Below are 21,378 nucleotides of genomic sequence, written 5' to 3'. Positions count from 1 at the left end.
AAACTTTTTATAGTTTTTATTGACTAGATTTTTTTTTTTTCACATTTCAAGTGAAAAAAAAGCTTCACTCATCCTCCCTTGTTCAGATGAAACTACATTGGCCTATAATATCCATATATAGACTATAATATCTATATTGGCCTACATATTATTAAACCTGAAAGATATTTTAAAATATTTGGTCTATTCACTATATACCACAAAACTTAAGGGACATTTGACTCCATTATGTATGATATTTTGCTTATTATTTTTAAGGAGACTGCTGTAATGCTGAAAACCTCAAGCCATGTGTAACCCATGGGTGGCGTGGTTAGGAGTGCTGCCACTCTTTATCCTGTTAACTCAGGCAGCCCTCAAACCAGCAATGCCTCCGGTGATACAGAGCCAGCCTTTCAGCATTTTCTGGGCAGCCCCGACAATGTACTGTATGCCTTTCTTCAACGTGAATATAAATCTTCAAGTATTTAACATTATATCAAATCCTTTAGAGACTCAGAGTGGGTCAAAAATTGCCATAATTTATCCAAATGAATTAGGGTATTACCCTTACTTCTCTCAAGATGGAAAATCCTTTAATGGAGGAATACCGCAGAACGTGAACCTTTCTGAACATCTTAGGAAAGCTGCTGATGACATTGGAGAAGCTGTCCCTTGGTGGAGATCAGAAGGACTTGTTGTTATTGACTGGGAAAGTTGGAAACCCCAATGGGATAGAAATCGGGTCAGCAGAATAATATATAAAAACCACTCTTTAGCCTTCACTAGAAACCATCATCCTTATTGGTCGGAAATGAAAGTGGAAACAGTTGCCCGAGAGGAATTTGAAAATGCTGGAAAAAATGTCATGAACATTACTCTCACATTGGCTTTAGAAATGAGACCAAAATGTTTATGGGGCTTTTATCTCTACCCAGACTGCTACAATTATGATTACAGAATAAATCCAGAGACGTACACAGGTAATTGTCCGAATGATGAAATTCTCCGCAATGACCAACTCTTGTGGCTGTGGGAAAAAAGCGCCGCGCTTTATCCTTCAATATATTTGGATAAAATACTGAAGTCAAGCTTAAATGCTTTGAAATTTGTTCACTATCGGGTGAGAGAAGCCATGAGGATTGCTGAAATGGCTAGACATGACTATGTTTTGCCAGTTTTTATTTTTTCCAGACCATTTTATTTGCGTAGTACTGAAGCTCTGTCACAGGTAAGGAAAAGCAGTCACTCACATTTTTTTTTTTTTTAATGGAAATTTTGTAGAATAACTATATAAAACCTCCACACAAGTGTTTTAGGATATTTATTTTCCCTTAGCAATACAATGCTATTCTTTTATTAAGCATGTATATTTATTCAAATGTCAACTCGGCGCTGAAAAATGTCACTGACAATTAGATGTGCACTTAACACTTTTGGATAATGGTTCTTACCAGCTTAGCATTCACAAGAGTTTCCTACAGAACAGATGTTAAACTTGATTTAAATAATGTAACAGATAGAGTAATTTTAACCAGAGAGAAATTTTAGAACTAACTTATTTTTTATTTTGTTTTTGAGAAGGAGTCTCGCTCTGTCGCCCAGCCTGGAGTGCAGTGGCGCGATCTCGGCTTGCTGCAAGCTCCGCCTGCTGGGTTCAGCCATTCTCCTGCCTCAGCCTCCCGAGTAGCTGGGACTTCAGGCGCCCGCCACCACGCCTGGCTAATTTTTTTTGTATTTTTAGTAGAGACGGGGTTTCACCATATTAGCCAGGACGGTCTCCATCTCCTGATCCCGTGATCTGCCCGCCTAGGCCTCCCAAAGTGCCGGGATTACAGGCGTGAGCCACCACAGCCGGCCTAGAATGAACTTCTTAATATGAAAAGGCAATTTTCCAAATCAAAAACGTACAAGATAGAGCTTGGGGTGAATTATTAACCAGCTACATTTCTCATTATATTGTATTTGTATGTTTTAATTAGCTAGGCTAACTGAAAAAATTACATAGATTCTCTTGATTTTGTCTTTAAGAGTCTACAGTGCAATCTAGTGGTTATTGTCAAGGCATTAAAACTGGTTTATATAAGGAGACAGATACTGTCTTTAGACTGAACACAAAGCCGGAAGCCTACAGATGTGGGGATGAGCTTGTTTAGAAGATAATAAGTTTGAAGACGTGGCAAGTGTTCAAACTTTAACTAGATTGTCACATAGGACATTATCCTAAGCATTCAATCATTGGATGGGTGGCTAGATAAGAAAACCCTCAAATCTCCATCCACACCTGACAGCCAACAATTCTTTATGGCAGTACCCAACACAGAAGCAAAGCTGTTGTATAGACAATACACAGCTCACGTAGACCATTTAGGTTTGAGATAAGGCCATTTAAAACCATTGAAAAGCAGTAGCAATTCTTCCTAAATATTTCAGAATAAAATCCAAATATTAATTAGACTTGACCTTGCAGGATTACTCAGTATCATTCAATAAGTTTAGAAGGAAAAGAATCATAGCATTATGACAAAAATTTGGAAGAATCTCATGGGCACTTAACCCATCTCCTACCCAAATAAAAACCCTTTCTCATCCTGCCTCTACTTTAACACTTTTTGATGGGGCACTTCTTACATTAGAAGGAAAACTGCCGTCTGGGGGAAATATTAGTTCCTAGAAAGTTTTTGAGTATATTTAATCTACTTTGCCTCCTACTAACTTCATACCACTAGTTCTAATTCTTCTGGTGCAACATAGAATATATCAAATCCTTCTTTCAAAAGCCAGTTGTCCAGGTATTTTAGGATATCAGTCATGCCTACCAAAGTCTTCTTGCTAAGATATTCCTCAAGTGATGCCAGCTTTCTCAAATCGTCTTACTTTCTTAAATCCTTTTCAGAAAAAACCTGAGTTACATTTATTCATTCAGAAATTCTTGAGCACCTACATTGTGTCAGGAATTACATGTTATTAGTAATAACAGTAGAAAATAATAATAATTCATTCAGTCAAAGAGTTCACCTTGAGAGAAAATGGGAGAATGAGATGAGCCACATTTTCATAAAAGCTTTTCATTGCTTTCCTATTTTTTGTGCTATTAGGCTTTTTAATCTTTTTTATTTTTAATTTTTGTGGGTACATTAGACTTTTAAAGTAAATTATAGGTTATGTATCACCTCTGAGCTCTACTTTGGAAATCAATAGACTGCATTCTTTACTCACCAAAATATATAGAATCACCTGAGCATTATATTGAATTGTTTTAATGCTTTCCTATTGCCTTCCATGTATCACATATCAAAAAACAGTACAGGTTTTTCTCACCTTTGGTCTAAGTAACATAACTTTCCAATGCATTTTTTAAAAACCAGTTCTGGTTGGTATTTGCCTTCAGGAGTGTCTCAATTAAAATAAATGACTACATTTAGGTTTAAGGAATGTGATACTAGTCAGTATAATGGAAGAATGATTTCATTTCTTGTTGTATTACTTAGACAAATTGCAGAACATACATACCAGTATTGCTGAAACCTTCCTACCATGCAGGAAAGCTTACAGTGGCGTGACAATTTACTCACTGCAGTCTGTGAGCACTCCACTTTTGCACTGGATCTCTGACTCTCCATACCTTGCAGGGGAGAAAAGAATGCAGATTGCTCCATCTGTCATCCCCTTTATCTCCCATCTCTCCCTATTTCCTACTTCTTTGCTCTTGGCCTATATTCATTAGCATAACATCCTCAGTTTCTTATCTTGGTGAACTGTAATCTACATAGTCACCCAATCTGAAAGTCACTTGGCTGCCTCCCTTCTCCTCTTTCCATTATCCAATAGGTAACTAAAACTTACCCATCTTTATTTCCAAATAACTCTTCAATCTGTTCCCTCTGCTTTACAAGGACTGACACTGCCTTTGTTGAGGCATCATCATTTCTCACCAAACAATTTCTATCACCTCCTAATTGGTGTTCCTGCCTGTACTATCTTGACTTTCCCCTCCAATGCATTCCTTTCTTTTTTTTTGAGATGGAGTCTCGCTCTGTCGCTCAGGCTGGAGTGCAATGGTGCGATCTCGGCTCACTGCAAACTCCACCTCCCTGGTTCAAGTGATTCTCCTGCCTCAGCCTCCCAAGTAGATGGGATTATAGGCATGTGCCACCATGCTGGCTAATTTTTGTATTTTTAGTAGAGATGGGGTTTCACGATGTTGATCAGGCTGGTCTCGAACTCCTGACCTCAGGTGATCCACCCACCTCAGCCTCCCAAAGTGTTGGGATTACCCACCATGCCTGGCCTCCAATGCATTCTTTATACGCAAAAAGAAAAAAGAATCAAAGTTGCAAATTTATGTCTTTCCAGCACTAAATTTTTGCATTATTTATTTATTTGAGATGGAGTCTCACCCTGTCACCCAGGCTGGAGTTCAGTGGCAGGATCTTGGCTCACTGCAGCCTCTGCCTCCTGAATTCAAGAGACTCTCCTGCCTCAGCCTCCCAAGTAGCTGGGATTACAGGCAGGCACCACCATGACTGGCTATTTTTTTATTTTTAGTAGAGATAGGGTTTCACCATGTTGGCCAGCCTGGTCTCGAACTACTCACCTCAAGTGATCTGTCTGCCTTGGGCTTCCAAAGTGCTGAGATTACAGGCGTGAGCCACTGCGCCTGGCCAGTTGTCTTAACACTTTAAAACAGCATTTTTATGTTTGTATTTGGATTCTGTTTATACATAGAAATTCATATGTTCTTACGAAATTCTGTACGCTTTACCACAAGGAAGTGCTGGGAGTTCTCCGGATGAACTGTGATTTTGCCTGGATCTGAGTCTCTGCTCTTATTCTTCCTTGTGGATATAAAACTCTGCTCTCTCTAGACTGTCTTGTGAATTCATACTCATTCTCAAGAGTCTACTGATTCTCATTCCCAAGAGTCATCTGAAATTTAACCTGTTCAAGGAAGCCTTCCCAGACTCTTCCATGAAGTATTAAGCACTTCTAATTTATATATGCCTTGTGAGTACTAATATAAAAATTATCTTATTATATTATAGTCACTTGTTTATATGTCTGTCTCAACCATTAGACTAAAAAGCATTCCTTCAAGAACAGGAATTGAAATCTATTTCATTTTTATATTCTTAGTGTTTAGAATATTGCCTGGAACATTGCAAATATTTCTCAAGTAAATGTAAGAATCCAAGGCAGTATCACCTTTTCCAATTCTGCTCTAGTCTTTTGTTTTATTTTTTTGTATGATAGCTTTATTTAAAAGAAATGCTTTCTTTCTGTGTATTAAAATTTATATTTTAGTCAACATATACAATTGTAGTGTGTATTTATCATATACAACATAATGTTTTGAGGTACATATACATTGTAGAATGGTTAAATCTAGCTAATTAACAAATTCATGACCTCACAGCTATTTTTAAAAGCACTTCATATCCACTCTCTTAGCATTTTTCAAGAATACAATATATTGTCATTACCTATAGACACCATGCTATACAATAGATTTCTTGAACTTTTTCCTCCTATCCAATTGTAATTATATGTTATTTAACCAACATCTCCTCAATCCCCTCTCCCTCCTAACCACCTCAGCCTCGGGTAATCACCATTCTATTCTCTACGTCCGTGAGATCAACTTTTTCAGATTCTGTCTGAGATCATGCAGTATTTACCCTGTGGTATAGTCCTTTGTTTTAGAAACAAAGATATCGTTATTAATGTGTTCCTTACCACAGTTGAGGGGTTGAGTCTTATTATTGCATTATCAGTGACAAAATTTGACTTGGTGGAAACTACTCCTGATACCTCTCTTTTCTAGGAGGACTTAGTACATACAATTGGCGAAAGTGCTGCATTGGGGGCAGCGGGAGTAATATTGTGGGGAGGATATGAATATTCTGCTTCAAAGGTAAGCAATGATTTCTCTGTCAGCAACTTGAATACACTTTTGAGATTGGTTTAAAAAAATTTTTTTTCGCATCAGAGTCAAATGGTTGCTGATTATCTGCTTGCTTGACCTTAGTGAAATTCAAAAAGTACAGGGTCTAACACTGAGCACCTACTCCATACCAGCCATTGTTGTTAGTAGAAGGGTAGAAAGAGCGCAATCATTCTAATCAGACAGCTAAGTGAGAAACTGATGTTTATGTCCTAGGGGTGTAATTTTGAGCATGTTAATTAACATTTCTGAGTCTCAGCTTCTCCAACTAAAAAACTAGACTAAAATAAAACCTCCTCTGCAGGATTTTGGTAGATTACATGGCATAATACATATGTGACAAACAAAAAATAAAAATTTTAAAAATGAAAAATTATTTCATTTGCACTAAGGAGGGCAGATGCTCCAAAAATGATAAATAATTCTTTCTTCCTTTTTTTTTTTTTTTTTTTTTTTTTTTGGTGAGGCAGTCTCACTCTGTCACCCAGGCTGGAGTGCAGTCGCGCAATCTCAGCTCACTGCAACCCCTGTCTCCCAGGTACAAGGGATTCTCGTGACTCAGCCTCTTGACTAGCTGGGACTACAGGCATGTGCCACCATGCCTGGCTTATTTTTTGTATTTTTTGTAGAGACAGGGTTTCGTTATGTTGGCCAGGCTGGTCTCAAACTCCTGGCCTCAAGCTATCAGCCCACCTCGGCCTCCTAAAGTCTTGGGATTACAGGCGTGAGCCACTGTACCTAGCCCCAAAATGATTATTTACTTTGCTGATTACCTATTATAGAAATGCATGTGGGAGAAAAATCTATTTGTATATAAAGGTTTATTAACAATCTACTCTGTTCTGGCTGGGCGCGGTGGCTCACACCTGTAATCCCAGCACTTTGGGAGGCCGAGGCGGGTGGATCACCTGAGGTAGGGAGTTTGAAACTAGCCTGACTAACATGGAGAAACCCCGTCTCTACTAAATATACAAAATTAGCTGGGTGTAGTGGGGCATGCCTGTAATCCCAGCTACTCAGGAGGCTGAGGCAGGAGAATCGCTTGAACCTGGGAGGCAGAGGTTGCCGTGAGCCGAGATCACACCATTGCATCCCCAGCTTGGGCAACAAGAGTGAAACTCCATGTCAAAAAAAAAAAAAAAAAAAAGAAAATTAACAATCTATTCTGTTCTTTTCTTATAAGAACACTTAATATGAAATCTACCCTCTTAAATTTTGGATTGCTTAATACATTATTAACTATAGACGCTATGTTGTACAGGAGATCTCTCGAACTTATTTATCTAGCGTAACTGAACTAGCATATCCCTAACTTATTTATCTAGCATAACTGAAATGTTGCAACTTTTAAAAAACAACTTCCTATTTTTCCCACCCTCAGCCCCTTACAATTATTACTGTATTCTCTGCTTCTACGAGTTTACTATTTTAGATACCTCGTAAGTACAATCATGTAGCATTTGTCCTGTGACTGCCTTAGTTCACATAAAATAATGCCCCCCCAGGTTCATCTGGTTGTTATAAATGACATTATTTCCTTCTTTTAAAAGGCTAATATTTCATCGTATGTATATAGTGAATTATCTTTATTCATTTATCTGTCAACAGACACTTGGATTGTTTCCATTCCTTGGCTATGGTGAATAGTGCTGCAATATACATGGGAATGCAGACATCTCTTTGAGATTGCAATTTCACTTCTTTTATATATCCAGAAGTGTATATGCATATATACTGAATCACATAGTAGTTACAGTTAGAATGTTTTGAGGAATTTCCATAATGTTTTCCATAGCTGTTGTACCATTTAACATTCCCATCAACAGGATTTGGGGGTTCCCATTTCTCTACAAATTCAACACTTGTTATCTTTTATTTTTTAAATTATACCCATCCTAACAGGTGTGAGGTGACAGCTCATTGTTTTGATTTACATTTCCCCGATAATTAACGATTTTGAACATCTTTTCATATACATATTCGCCCTTTGTATGTCTTCTTTGGAGAAATGTTTGTTCAGGTCCTTTGCTTAATTTTTGATTGGGTTATTTGGATTTTTTGCTGAGTCATAGAAGTTCCTTATATATTTTGGATATTGACCTCTATCAGATATATGGTTTGGAAATATTTCTACTATTCTATAGGTTATCTCTTCACACTGCTGTTTCTTTTGCTGTGCAAAAGCTTTTCAGTTTGATGCGTCCCATTCGTCCATGTTTGTTTTTGTTGCCTGTCCTTTTGGTGTCATGTCTAAGAAATAATTGCCAAGACCAGTGTCAAGAAGCATTCCCCGTGTGTTTTCTTTTAGGCATTTTAGAGTATTCGGTCTAATGTTAAGTAAGTCTTTAGTCCAGTTTGAATTGACTTTTGTGTGTGGTGTAAGATAGGGATCTAATTTCGTTTCTGGGCATATGGATATCTAGTTTTCCCAGCTCCATCTGTTGAAGAGACTATCCTTTCTCTGTTGTGTCCTTGGCACTCTTGTCAAACATCAGTTGATCATATATGTGTGGGTTTACTTCTGGCCTCTCTATTCTGTTCCTGTGACTTGTATATCTTCCTTTATACCAGTAACATAGTGTTTTATTTATTGTAGAATTGTAATGTATTTTTAAATGAGGAAATGTGAAGCCTCCAGTTTTTTTTTTTTTTTTTTTTTTTTTTTTTTTTTTTTTGAGACGGAGTCTCGCTCTGTTGCCCGGGCTGGAGTGCAGTGGCCGGATCTCAGCTCACTGCAAGCTCCACCTCCCGGGTTTACGCCATTCTCCTGCCTCAGCCTCCCGAGTAGCTGGGACTACAGGCGCCCGCCATCTCGCCCGGCTAGTTTTTTTGTATTTTTTAGTAGAGACGGGGTTTCACCGTGTAGACCAGGATGGTCTCGATCTCCTGACCTCGTGATCCGCCCGTCTCGGCCTCCCAAAGTGCTGGGATTACAGGCTTGAGCCACCGCGCCCGGCCGAAGCCTCCAGTTTTGTTCTTTCTGAAAGTTACTTTGGCTCTTCTGGGTCTTTTGTGGTTCCATATAAAGTTTAGTTTTTTGTTTTCTATTTCTGTAAAAATTGCCATTGGGATTTTGATGGGGATAGCATTGAACCTGCAGATCACTTTGGGCAGTGTGGACATTTTAACAATATTAAGTTTTTCTGTCCATAAATGTAGGTTATCTTTTATTTATGTCTACTTTAATGCCTTTTATCAATATTATGTAGTTTTTGATGTATAAGTCTTTCACTTTTTTGGTTAAGTTTATTCCTAAGGATTTTATTATTTTTAATGGTATTGTAAATGGAATTGTTTTCTTAGTTTCCTTTTCAGATGGCTCACTATTAATGAATAGAAATTCAATTAATTTGTATAGGTTGATTTTGTATACTGCAACCTTACTGAATTTCTTTATTACTTATGACATTTTTTGTAGTTTTTTTTTTCTTTTCTTTTTTTTTTAACTTTTTTTTTTGTATTATACTTTAAGTTCTAGGGTACATGTGCGTAACGTGCAGGTTTGTTACATATGTATACTTGTGCCATGTTGGTGTGCTGCACCCATCAACTCGTCAGCACCCATAAATTCGTCATTTATATCAGGTATAACTCCCAATGCAATCCCTCGCCCCTCCAATCTCCCAATGATAGGCCCCGATGTGTGATGTTCCCCTTCCCGAGTCCAAGTGATCTCATTGTTCAGTTCCCACCTATGAGTGAGAACATGCGGTGTTTGGTTTTCTGTTCTTGTGATAGTTTGCTCAGAATGATGGTTTCCAGCTGCATCCATGTCCCTACAAAGGATGCAAACTCATCCTTTTTTATGGCTGCATAGTATTCCATGGTGTATATGTGCCACATTTTCTTAATCCAGTCTGTCACAGATGGACATTTGGGTTGATTCCAAGTCTTTGCTATTGTGAATAGTGCCGCAATAAACATACATGTGCATGTGTCTTTATAGCAGCATGATTTATAATCCTTTGGGTATATACCCAGTAGTGGGATGGCTGGGTCATAAGGTACATCTAGTTCTAGATCCTTGAGGAATCGCCATACTGTTTTCCACAATGGTTGAACTAGTTTACAATCCCACCAACAGTGTAAAAGTGTTCCTATTTCTCCACATCCTCTCCAGCACCTGTTGTTTCCTGACTTTTTAATGATTGCCATTCTAACTGGTGTGAGATGGTATCTCATTGTGGTTTTGATTTGCATTTCTCTGATGGCGAGTGATGATGAGCATTTTTTCATGTGTCTGTTGGCTGTATGAATGTCTTCTTTTGAGAAATGTCTGTTCATATCCTTTGCCCACTTTTTGATGGGGTTGTTTGTTTTTTTCTTGTAAATTTGTTTGAGTTCTTTGTAGGTTCTGGATATCAGCCCTTTGTCAGATGAGTAGATTGCAAAAATTTTCTCCCATTCTGTAGGTTGCCTGTTCACTCTGATGGTAGTTTCTTTTGCTGTGCAGAAGCTCTTTAGTTTAATCATATCCCATTTGTCAATTTTGGCTTTTGCTGCCGTTGCTTTTGGTGTTTTAGACATGAAGTCCTTGCCCATGCCTATGTCCTGAATGGTACTACCTAGGTTTTCTTCTAGGGTTTTTATGGTATTAGGCCTAACATTTAAGTCTCTAATCCATCTTGAATGAATTTTCGTATAAGGAGTAAGGAAAGGATCCAGTTTCAGCTTTCTACTTATGGCTAGCCAATTTTCCCAGCACCATTTATTAAATAGGGAGTCCTTTCCTCATTTCTTGTTTCTCTCAGGTTTGTCAAAGATCAGATGGCTGTAGATGTGTGGTATTATTTCTGAGGACTCTGTTCTGTTCCATTGGTGTATATCTCTGTTTTGGTACCAGTACCATGCTGTTTTGGTTACTGTAGCCTTGTAGTATAGTTTGAAGTCAGGTAGCGTGATGCCTCCGGCTTTGTTCTTTTGACTTAGGATTGTCTTGGCAATGCAGGCTCTTTTTTGGTTCCATATGAACTTTAAAGCCGTTTTTTCCAGTTCTGTGAAGAAACTCATTGGTAGCTTGATGGGGATGGCATTGAATCTATAAATAACCTTCGGCAGTATGGCCATTTTCACGATATTGATTCTTCCTATCCATGAGCATGGTATGTTCTTCCATTTGTTAGTGTCCTCTTTTATTTCACTGAGCAGTGGTTTGTAGTTCTCCTTGAAGAGGTCCTTTACATCCCTTGTAAGTTGGATTCCTAGGTATTTTATTCTCTTTGAAGCAATTGTGAATGGAAGTTCATTCATGATTTGGCTCTCTGTTTGTCTGTTACTGGTGTATAAGGATGCTTGTGATTTTTGCACATTGATTTTGTATCCTGAGACTTTGCTGAAGTTGCTTATCAGCTTCAGGAGATTTTGGGCTGAGACAATGGGGTTTTCTAAATATACAATCATGTCATCTGCAAACAGGGACAATTTGACTTCTTCTTTTCCTAATTGAATACCCTTTATTTCTTTCTCTTGCCTGATTGCCCTAGCCAGAACTTCCAACACTATGTTGAATAGGAGTGGTGAGAGAGGACATCCCTGTCTTGTGCCAGTTTTCAAAGGGAATTTTTCCAGTTTTTGCCCATTCAGTATGATATTGGCTGTGGGTTTGTCATAAATAGCTCTTATTATTTTGAGGTGCATTCCATCAATACCAAATTTATTGAGCGTTTTTAGCATGAAGGGCTGTTGAATTTTGTCAAAAGCCTTTTCTGCATCTATTGAGATAATCATGTGGTTCTTGTCTTTGGTTCTGTTTATATGCTGGATTACGTTTATTGATTTGCGAATGTTGAACCAGCCTTGCATCCCAGGGATGAAGCCCACTTGATCATGGTGGACAAGCTTTTTGATGTGCTGCTGAATCCGGTTTGCCAGTATTTTATTGAGGACTTTTGCATCGATGTTCATCAGGGATATTGGTCTAAAATTTTCTTTTTTTGTTGTGTCTCTGCCAGGCTTTGGTATCAGGATGATGTTGGCTTCATAAAATGAGTTAGGGAGGATTCCCTCTTTTTCTATTGATTGGAATAGTTTCAGAAGGAACGGTACCAGCTCCTCCTTGTACCTCTGGTAGAATTCAGCTGTGAATCCATCTGGTCCTGGACTTTTTTTGGTTGGTAGGCTATTAATTATTGCCTCAATTTCAGAGCCTGCTATTGGTCTATTCAGGGATTCAACTTCTTCCTGGTTTAGTCTTGGAAGAGTGTAAGTGTCCAGGAAATTATCCATTTCTTCTAGATTTTCTAGTTGATTTGCGTAGAGGTGTTTATAGTATTCTCTGATGGTAGTTTGTATTTCTGTGGGGTCCGTGGTGATATCCCCTTTATCATTTTTTATTGTGTGTATTTGATTCTTCTCTCTTTTCTTCTTTATTAGTCTTGCTAGCGGTCTGTCAATTTTGTTGATCTTTTCAAAAAACCAACTCCTGGATTCATTGATTTTTTGGAGGGTTTTTTGTGTCTCTATCTCCTTCAGTTCTGCTCTGATCTTAGTTATTTCTTGCCTTCTGCTAGCTTTTGAATGTGTTTGCTCTTGCTTCTCCAGTTCTTTTAATTGTGATGTTAGAGTGTCAATTTTAGATCTTTCCAGCTTTCTCTTGTGGGCATTTAGTGCTATAAATTTCCCTCTACACACTGCTCTAAATGTGTCTCAGAGATTCTGGTATGTTGTATCTTTGTTCTCATTGGTTTCAAAGAACATCTTTATTTCTGCCTCATTTCGTTATGTACCCAGTAGTCATTCAGGAGCAGGTTGTTCAGTTTCCATGTAGTTGAGCGGTTTTGATTGAGTTTCTTAGTCCTGAGTTCTAGTTTGATTGCACTGTGGTCTGAGAGACAGGTTGTTACAATTTCTGTTCTTTTACATTTGCTAAGGAGTGCTTTACTTCCAATTATGTGGTCAATTTTGGAATAAGTGGAATGTGGTGCTGAGAAGAATGTATATTCTGTTGATTTGGGGTGGAGAGTTCTATAGATGTCTATTAGGTCCACTTGGTGCAGAGATGAGTTCAATTCCTGGATATCCTTGTTAACTTTCTGTCTCATTGATCTGTCTCATGTTGACAGTGGAGTGTTGAAGTCTCCCATTATTGTATGGGAGTCTAAGTCTCTTTGTAAGTCTCTAAGAACTTGCTTTATGAATTTGGGTGCGCCTGTATTGGGTGCATATATATTTAGGATAGTTAGCTCTTCCTGTTGAATTGATCCCTTTACCATTATGTAATGGCCTTCTTTGTCTCTTTTGATCTTTGATGGCTTAAAGTCTATTTTATCAGAGACTAGGATTGCAACCCCTGCCTTTTTTTGTTCTCCATTTGCTTGGTAGATCTTCCTCCATCCCTTTATTTTGAGCCTATGTATGTCTCTGCATGTGAGATGGGTCTCCTGAATACAGCAGACTGATGGGTCTTGACTCTTTATCCAGTTTGCCAGTCTGTGTCTTTTAATTGGAGCATTTAGTCCATTAACATTTAAGGTTAATATTGTTATGTGTGAACTGGATCCTGCCATTATGTTATTAACTGGTTTTTTTGCTCGTTAGTTGATGCAGTTTCTTCCTAGCTTCGATGGTCTTTACATTTTGGCATGTTTTTGCAATGGCTGGTACCGGTTGTTCCTTTCCATGTTTAGGGCTTCCTTCAGGGTCTCTTGTAAGGCAGGCCTGGTGGTGACAAAATCTCTAAGCATTTGCTTATCTGTAAAGGATTTTATTTCTCCTTCACTGATGAAACTTAGTTTGGCTGGATATGAAATTCTGGGTTTAAAATTCTTTTCTTTAAGAATGTTGAATATTGGCCCCCACTCTCTTCTGGCTTGTAGAGTTTCTGCCGAGAGGTCTGCTGCTAGTCTGATGGGCTTCCCTTTGTGGGTAACCCGACCTTTCTCTCTGGCTGCCCTTAAGATTTTTTCCTTCATTTCAACTTTGGTGAATCTGGCAATTATGTGTCTTGGAGTTGCTCTTCTCGAGGAGTATCTTTGTGGTGTTCTCTGTATTTCCTGAATTTGAATGTTGGCCTGCGCTACTAGGTTGGGGAAGTTCTCCTGGATGATATCCTGAAGAGTGTTTTCCAACTTGGTTCCATGTTCCCCCTCACTTTCAGGCACCCCAATCAGACGTAGATTTGGTCTTTTTACATAATCCCATACTTCTTGCAGGCTTTGTTCATTTCTTTTTCTTCTTTTTTCTTTTGGTTTCTCTTCTTGCTTCATTTCATTCATTTGATCCTCCATCGCTGATACTCTTTCTTCCAGTTGATCAAGTCGGTTACTGAAGCTTGTGGATTTGTCACATATTTCTCGTGTCATGATTTTCATCTCTGTCATTTCATTTATGACCTTCTCTGCATTAATTATTCTAGCTATCAATTCTTCCACTCTTTTTTCAAGATTTTTAGTTTCTTTGCGCCGGGTACGTAATTCCTCCTTTAGCTCTGAGAAGTTTGATGGACTGAAGCCTTCTTCTCTCATCTCGTCAAAGTCATTCTCTGACCAGCTTCGATCCGTTGCTGGCGATGAGCTGCGCTCCTTTGCAGGGGGAGATGCACTCTTATTTTTTGAATTTCCAGCTTTTCTGCCCTGCTTCTTCCCCATCTTCGTGGTTTTATCTGCCTCTGGTCTTTGATGATGGTGACGTACTGATGGGGTTTTGGTATAGGTGTTCTTCCTGTTTGATAGTTTTCCTTCTAATAGTCAGGACCCTCAGCTGTAGGTCTGTTGGAGATTGCTTGAGGTCCACTCCAGACCCTGTTTGCCTGCGTATCAGCAGCAGAGGTTGCAGAAGATAGAATATTGCTGAACAGCAAGTGTACCTGTCTGATTCTTATTTTGGAAGCTTCCTCTCAGGGGTGTACTCCACCCTGTGAGGTGTGGGGTGTCAGACTGCCCCTAGTGGGGGATGTCTCCCAGTTAGGCTACTCAGGGGTCAGGGACCCACTTGAGCAGGCAGTCTGTCCATTCTCAGATCTCAACCTCTGTGTTGGGAGATCCACTGCTCTCTTCAAAGCTGTCAGACAGAGTCGTTCAGGTCTGCACAGGCCTCTGCTGCTTCCCCTGTTGTTTTTTAGCTGTGCCCTGTCCCCAGAGGTGGAGTCTACAGAGACAGGCAGGTTTCCTTGAGTTGCTGTGAGCTCCACCCAGTTCGAGCTTCCCAGCGGCTTTGTTTACCTACTTAAGCCTCAGCAATGGCGGGCGCCCCTCCCCCAGCCTCGCTGCTGCCTTGTGGTTAGATCGCAGACTGCTGTGCTAGCAATGAGGGAGGCTCCGTGGCCGTGGGACCCTCCTGGCCAGGTGTGGGATATATTCTCCTGGCGTGCCCGTTTGCTTAAAGCACAGTATTGGGGTGGGAATTACCCGATTTTTCAGGTGTTGTGTGTCTCAGTTCCCCTGGCTAGGAAAAGGAATTCCCTTCCCCCTTGCGCTTCCCAGGTGAGGCAATGCCTCGCCCTGCTTCAGCTCTCGCTGGTCGGGCTGCAGCAGCTGACCAGCACCGATTGTCCGGCACTCCCCAGTGAGATGACCCCAGTACCTCAGTTGAAAATGCAGAAATCACCGGTCTTCTGTGTCGCTCGCGCCGGGAGTTGGAGACTGGAGCTGTTCCTATTCGGCCATCTTGCTCTGCCCCTCTCTTTTTGTAGTTTTTAGGGTTTTCTATATAGAGAATTATATCATCTGCAACAGAGATAATTTTAAATTCAGATTCATTTTTATTTCTTGCTAATTGCTCTAGCTGGGACTTCTAGTATTATGTTGAATAGAAGTGGTCAGAGTTGGCTGGATAAGATGGCTCATGCCTATAATCCCAGTACTTTGGGAAGCTGAGGCAGGAGGATTGCTTGAGGCCATGAGTTCAAACCCAGCCTGGACAACATAATGAGACCCCATCTCTACAAAAAGTAAAAAAGAAAAAGCTAGCCAGGTGTGTTGGTGTGTGCTTGTAGTCCTAGCTTCTCAGGAGGCTACAGCAGGTGAATGACTTGAACCCAGGATTTCAAAGCTGTAATGGACTATGATTGTTCTACTGCACTTCAGCCTGGGTGACAGACTCCATCTCTTAAAGAAAAATAATTAAACTAAAATGAATAAAAGAGAAATGATTAGAGTGAGTATCCTTGTGTTATTTCTGATCTTAGAGGAAAAGCTTTCAACTTGTCATCATTGACTATGATGTTAGCTATGGGCTTGTCATATATGGCCTTTATATGTTGTGATACATTCTTTCTATACCTATTGTTGTAAGAGTTTTTACTGTGAAGGGGTGTTAAATTTTTAAAAAATGCTTTTTCTGTATCTAGTAAGATGATCACATGATTTTTATTTTTCATTCTGTTTATGTGGTATATCACATTTTTATAAGTTATATGTAAAGTTCCTGTCTTTTTTTGACCACATTACATATAAATGGTTTAACAAGTTTCCCCTGATCAAAACATGTATTTGGGATGGTCTGATTAAATCCAAGCTGTCACATAGACAAAATTTTCTTTTAGATTACTGATATAAATCTTTAAATACAGATCATCTTTCCTTAGAGCAGCTGAAATAGTCATGGAATCACATCCAAAAGGCTGATAAATCCAACTCTAGAAGCAATAATTAAGGTTGATATAATCAAAACTTTCATAGTAAAATAGAAGAGGAGGTAGTGAGATGGAGAGATAATGGGTTATAAAGAATCTGGCTTTTCCCAAAGAGAGATCTGGCCTTTGTCCTTGGTTTCTGGGTGGTAATCTGGGAGTATCTTTGTTTAGGGTGGACATAGTCACCCGTAATAGTTTTATGATGAGGGCTGACTGTGCCTCAAGAACCAACCATTTCACAAAGGGTGAAACAATGGGTAGATGCTTCAAGCTATGCGTTATCAATGAATTGGAGACTGAGTTCAACCACTTAATCAATCAATCAATCATGACTCTTCCTTTTTTGATTAGTTAGGCTTGTCAGATATGAATGTTTGATGGTTTTCTTTTTTTGAAGACCTACTCTTTATCAATTCAATTTTCTAATTCATAAATTTATACTTTTAACTTTATTATTTCTTTTCATGAGATTGCTTTCTAAAAAATTATTTTTCGAACTTCTTGAATTGAATGGTTGTTTAATTTATTATTTTATTCCTCTATGTTAAATAATCAAAGCTGTTGCAATAAAAAGTGTTATTTTTGCATCTAGTATTAGCATGCTTTAAAATGTTAGGAGATTTCATTCAGATCCAAAGACAGAGTAGAAGATAAACTTCCACAAAAAGGTACACATTTCTTTGGATAAAGATTTAAAATTAGAAGCTAATTTTAGAAATTTAGTGAATGCTCCAGATACACTGAAAGTCAAGAAAGTTTGCCATAATAGGTAGAATATCATTTGCTGGGTTCTAGGAAATTGGTGACCAGCTTCTGATAATGAGACAGAGATAGGAAATGCACTGATTCAATGAAGCAGGTAGCCACTAAGGTAGAGCTTCTAAGAGTGGAAAAGTGACTGAGAAGATGCAGAGAGTTGGGGGAACAGGAAGTATAGAAAAAAGCTTAAGTGGAAAGCGTGCCACTCAGCACCCCATCAGCTACTAGTGCACACTGCTGTATAGCTGAATGGGAGTCCAGGTGAAAGCCAATGCCAAAATGCCTTGTTTCTGCTTTGATAATTGGATCGCCCAGTAAACAAAAGCACCTATGACTAGGCATTGACATTGAAAATTACTTTGGATGTATTAACACATTTTAACATGTAGTATTCCAGTTGTTTTTATTTTTCTAATTAATTTGAAATTGTAATTTAAAAAATTTCCTTTTGGACCAAATTGCTACTTGGGAGGGTATTTTTAATCTGTAAAAAACTAGGATTTTTGTGTCTACTTTTATTATTAATTCCTATTTTACTTAATTATAGAAAGAAACATATGTATGCTTACTGTATTTAGAACAGATTGTGTGAGACTAGTTGGGAGGCAATCATCCAGGTGAGAGCTGTTAGTGACCTGAAACAGAGTGGTAGCAAGGGTTGAATTCTGGATATATTTTGAAGGTAGACTGAAAAGGACTTGCTGATGGATTAACTGTAAGGGGGGAAAGGAGTGATGAATAACTCCAAGGTTTTGCTCCTAAGGCACTGGAAAGAGGAAGTTGGCTTATGCTGAGATGGGGAACTCTGGGAAGAGGGTCAGTAGATTATGTTGGAGTACGTTAAGTTTGAAATGCTTGTAAGACATCCAGGTAGAGATGTCAAGTAAATAGGTGGGTATATAATCAATTCAGGGATAAGGTCTGGGTGATACACACTTGGGGATTGTATTTAAAGTAATGAGATGGGATGAGTTTATTCAGTGAAATAGTACAGCTATAGAAGAGAAGAGGTCTAAGATTTAAGCCGGGGCACTCCAGTGTTAAATGTAGGAAAGATGAACAGGAGTCAATAAAGAAGACTGAGAAGGAACATCTAGTGAGGTTGGGGACAAAACAGGGATGTGATGTTCTGGAAGCTAAGTGAAGAAGGTATTTCAAGGAGGACGGCTGTGGCAGAACAGGGAATGCCCAAGTTCAAGTTGATTTTATTTGCCAGTGTTCTATGTTGTCTTCATTTGACTCCTCCCGACCTTTGTCTTTCTTGGTTGCTTTTTCGTCCTTCCTCTTTTTTCCTTCCCAGCCGTCCTTTTCTCTTCTTTCCTTTGCTTCAATTGTTTGCCTGTTTTATTTTACTGTGTCTTTCTTAGAAACCTCCTCAGATGCCTCAGACAAGGAGTCTTGTCCTGACTAAAAACAGCGTGTGTTTCTAAATATAGTATGAGACTGCCCCAGATTGAATGTGTCTGTAACAAATAATATTGCTTACATGATCTTCAGAATTTACTATTGCCAAAGTGCTGGCCTTGTTCAACTGCCTGTCAATTAAGAGCTTTATTCTGCCTTATGACTTTCAATTTGAATCTCCCAAATCTTTACCAGATGGAGTCACAGTTCTGGGGCCTCCTCTCACTGAGAAAATATCCCACTGTTCTAAGCTTAATTGGTTTTTAATTATGCATTAGTTTAAATATTGATAAAATAAATAATTAAATGCTAGTAGAAAACTCAATTTATGTTACTAATTAATTTACTAGAATTTTTCCATGGTCCTACCTGTGTGGATCAAGGCAGGCATTTATCAAGATTCCAGTCAGGCTCTTCTGGGTTAGCTGATAATATCATTTCAATTAGGTTTGCCCATCCTAACTGTACAATATGATCATTAATGTACAGAAATGTGTCCTAAAGTTAAAGCTCAATGCTATGGACACATCAATGAAATACCCAATGGTAGACTTGTGGGAAGACATTCTTACCTACTATCATTGGACCCTATATACAATGTACAAGTAACACTAGCATTTCGTGTAAATAATGATCTTTTATATTCTACCTCCTAAAAACTGACTGATGGACAAGTAAAGTATGTTATATTTATATTATGAAATACTGAACAACAATTAAAATGAAAAAATGCTACATGTATCAACATAAAAAATGGAAAAAGGTTAAGTTCAAAAGGCGAATTGCAAAAATATCCTACATGATATATGTATGTAAATGATTAAAAAGCACAAAATAATACCCCCTCTTGTTCATAATTACACACACACACACACACACACATACACACACACACCCCTAGTAAAATTATAAAAATGTGGATGAGAACTCATCAACTTTAGGAGAATTGTTCTCTCATCAGAGGTAGAGAGAAGAATAGGATGACTTGGTAGTTTTTGAAAAATCTGACCTAATGTTAAAATATATTAAGTATCAGCATTGAAAATGTTTTACAAGTAAAGTTAAATTTTAACAAGCCATTCCCATATTAATGATTTCTTTTAAAAGTATTACTACAAATATATCTTTACATCAAGGACTAGTCTCTACTGGGACACTGTGAGATCATCTTCACCTGGAAATGATATGAATTTGGTTGGTTCATAGTCTTCCCAATTAAAGGCATGGCTCATACTCAAATGACCCTATAAAGGCTTAGTCCCTCCTTTAAATAGTTAATCCACAGAAATGCTCTTCCTCCTCAGCCTTACCAAATACAAAACTTCAGGCATTAATACTGCCTGGATAATGGAATCACACTTTGAGAGTGCTTTAAGTAGGTTTCTGTTTTTCCTACAGGAGAACTGCTTATCTATGCAACAATCTATCCAAGGGCCTTTGGGCCATTATGCTGTGAATGTGACCTCTGCAGCCAAGCTCTGTAGTCAGAGTCTATGTAACAATCATGGAAGATGTATTCGAAAAACACCTGAGTCCTCCTTCTATCTGCATATGCCTGAAAGCAGTGGTAAGAAATATGTTCTAAACAAGAGTTTCAGATTCATCATTTCTGAACACAATAAACAGAAGACAATAACAGACATGAAGAATGGATTTGTGTGTCACTGCTATTACGGCTGGCATGGACCATCTTGTCAGGATCACTCTTCAGATCTCCTAAGAGAGATGAATAAGGCTCCTACTGTTAACTTCAATTTGTTAGTTTTTCTCAGTATGACTTTTCCTGTGATTCTGCTAAAAAATTTTTTAGCCCTTACTACAATGCCAGCTTTTCCTTGAAATACTAAACAGTAGCAAGTGTTGATTTTTTTCAACCTCAAGCCTCTCCCAAAATATGTATTGACTTTAAAGTAAAAAATAAAAATAAAAAAGGTAGTCATTGATGCCATTCATTGATACAGCAATTATTTACTGGGTTTTTACCTCATGCAAGGCAATAGGGAAAAGAAAGTGAATAGACCGGCTCTTGGGGAGCTTAAATACTTGTGGGAAAATGAACAATGATAAATAAGCAATAAACAAGTCTGGACAACATAGCAATATCCCATTTCTACAAAAAATGTAAAAAATAGCTGAGTGTGGTGGTGTAGACTGTAGTCCCAGCTACTTTGCAGGCTGAAGTGGGAGGATCATTGAGCCCAGGAGTTCAAAGCTGTGGGGAACAACGATTGTGTGACTGCACTCTAGTCTGAGTGACAAAGTGAGACTCTGTCTCAAAAAAAAATTTTTTTTAACCCAATACACTAACAAACACACATATATTTGGTGGTTGCAAGTGCTCTGGAGAATAATAATGAGGGGTAAAAGGATTAGGGAGTTTGAGGGAACACTGGAAATATAAGAGAGTCAAAGCCTCTCTGATGAGATGTCTTGAAGGCAGGAGCAGTCACAAATATGTCCTAGGAAATACATTCTCGGAATAGGGAATAGCAAATGCAAAAGCAAATCACTGTTTACGCTCCAGTAATTGGGGATCCCTAAATATTATAAGTGGTCACAGGATGCTAAGTTATGTGGGTGAAAGCGAATCTATATGAATGCTGTGGGGATTCAACTTTACCCAGGTATCACCAGCACCCTTGGGAATTCATTTAGCAATCATCAATATCAGAAGATAAATTGTATTAGACTCCCATAAAATAGAGTTTATATGAGAAATCCT

At 38.5% G+C, this 21,378-nt stretch overlaps 1 protein-coding gene across 1 annotated transcript; it reads left to right on the top strand.

Annotated features, from left to right (window-relative positions):
• The first annotated feature begins 289 nt into the window (after positions 1-289).
• LOC104666017 (hyaluronidase-4-like) lies at positions 290-20,495 on the top strand. The gene is made up of 3 exons (XM_010367994.1): positions 290-1,210; positions 5,804-5,893; positions 20,055-20,495. Exons 1-3 carry the CDS (start codon positions 290-292, stop codon positions 20,493-20,495), a joined length of 1,452 nt encoding a protein of 483 aa, XP_010366296.1.
• Positions 20,496-21,378: the final 883 nt, after the last annotated feature.

The sequence above is a fragment of the Rhinopithecus roxellana genome, chromosome 6, assembly GCF_007565055.1.
Source record: "Rhinopithecus roxellana isolate Shanxi Qingling chromosome 6, ASM756505v1, whole genome shotgun sequence".
Lineage (NCBI taxonomy): Eukaryota > Metazoa > Chordata > Mammalia > Primates > Cercopithecidae > Rhinopithecus > Rhinopithecus roxellana.
Note: the sequence above shows the minus strand (reverse complement) of the source record. Positions and strands in the feature narration are given on the sequence as shown.

Coding starts and splice junctions, on each gene's coding strand:
- LOC104666017 (XM_010367994.1), top strand. CDS start 290: ATGTGTAACCCATGGGTGGCGTGGTTAGGAGTGCTGCCACTCTTTATC. Junction 1,211..5,803: donor GTACTGAAGCTCTGTCACAG/GTAAGGAAAAGC, acceptor TCTCTTTTCTAG/GAGGACTTAGTACATACAAT. Junction 5,894..20,054: donor ATGAATATTCTGCTTCAAAG/GTAAGCAATGAT, acceptor TTTTTCCTACAG/GAGAACTGCTTATCTATGCA.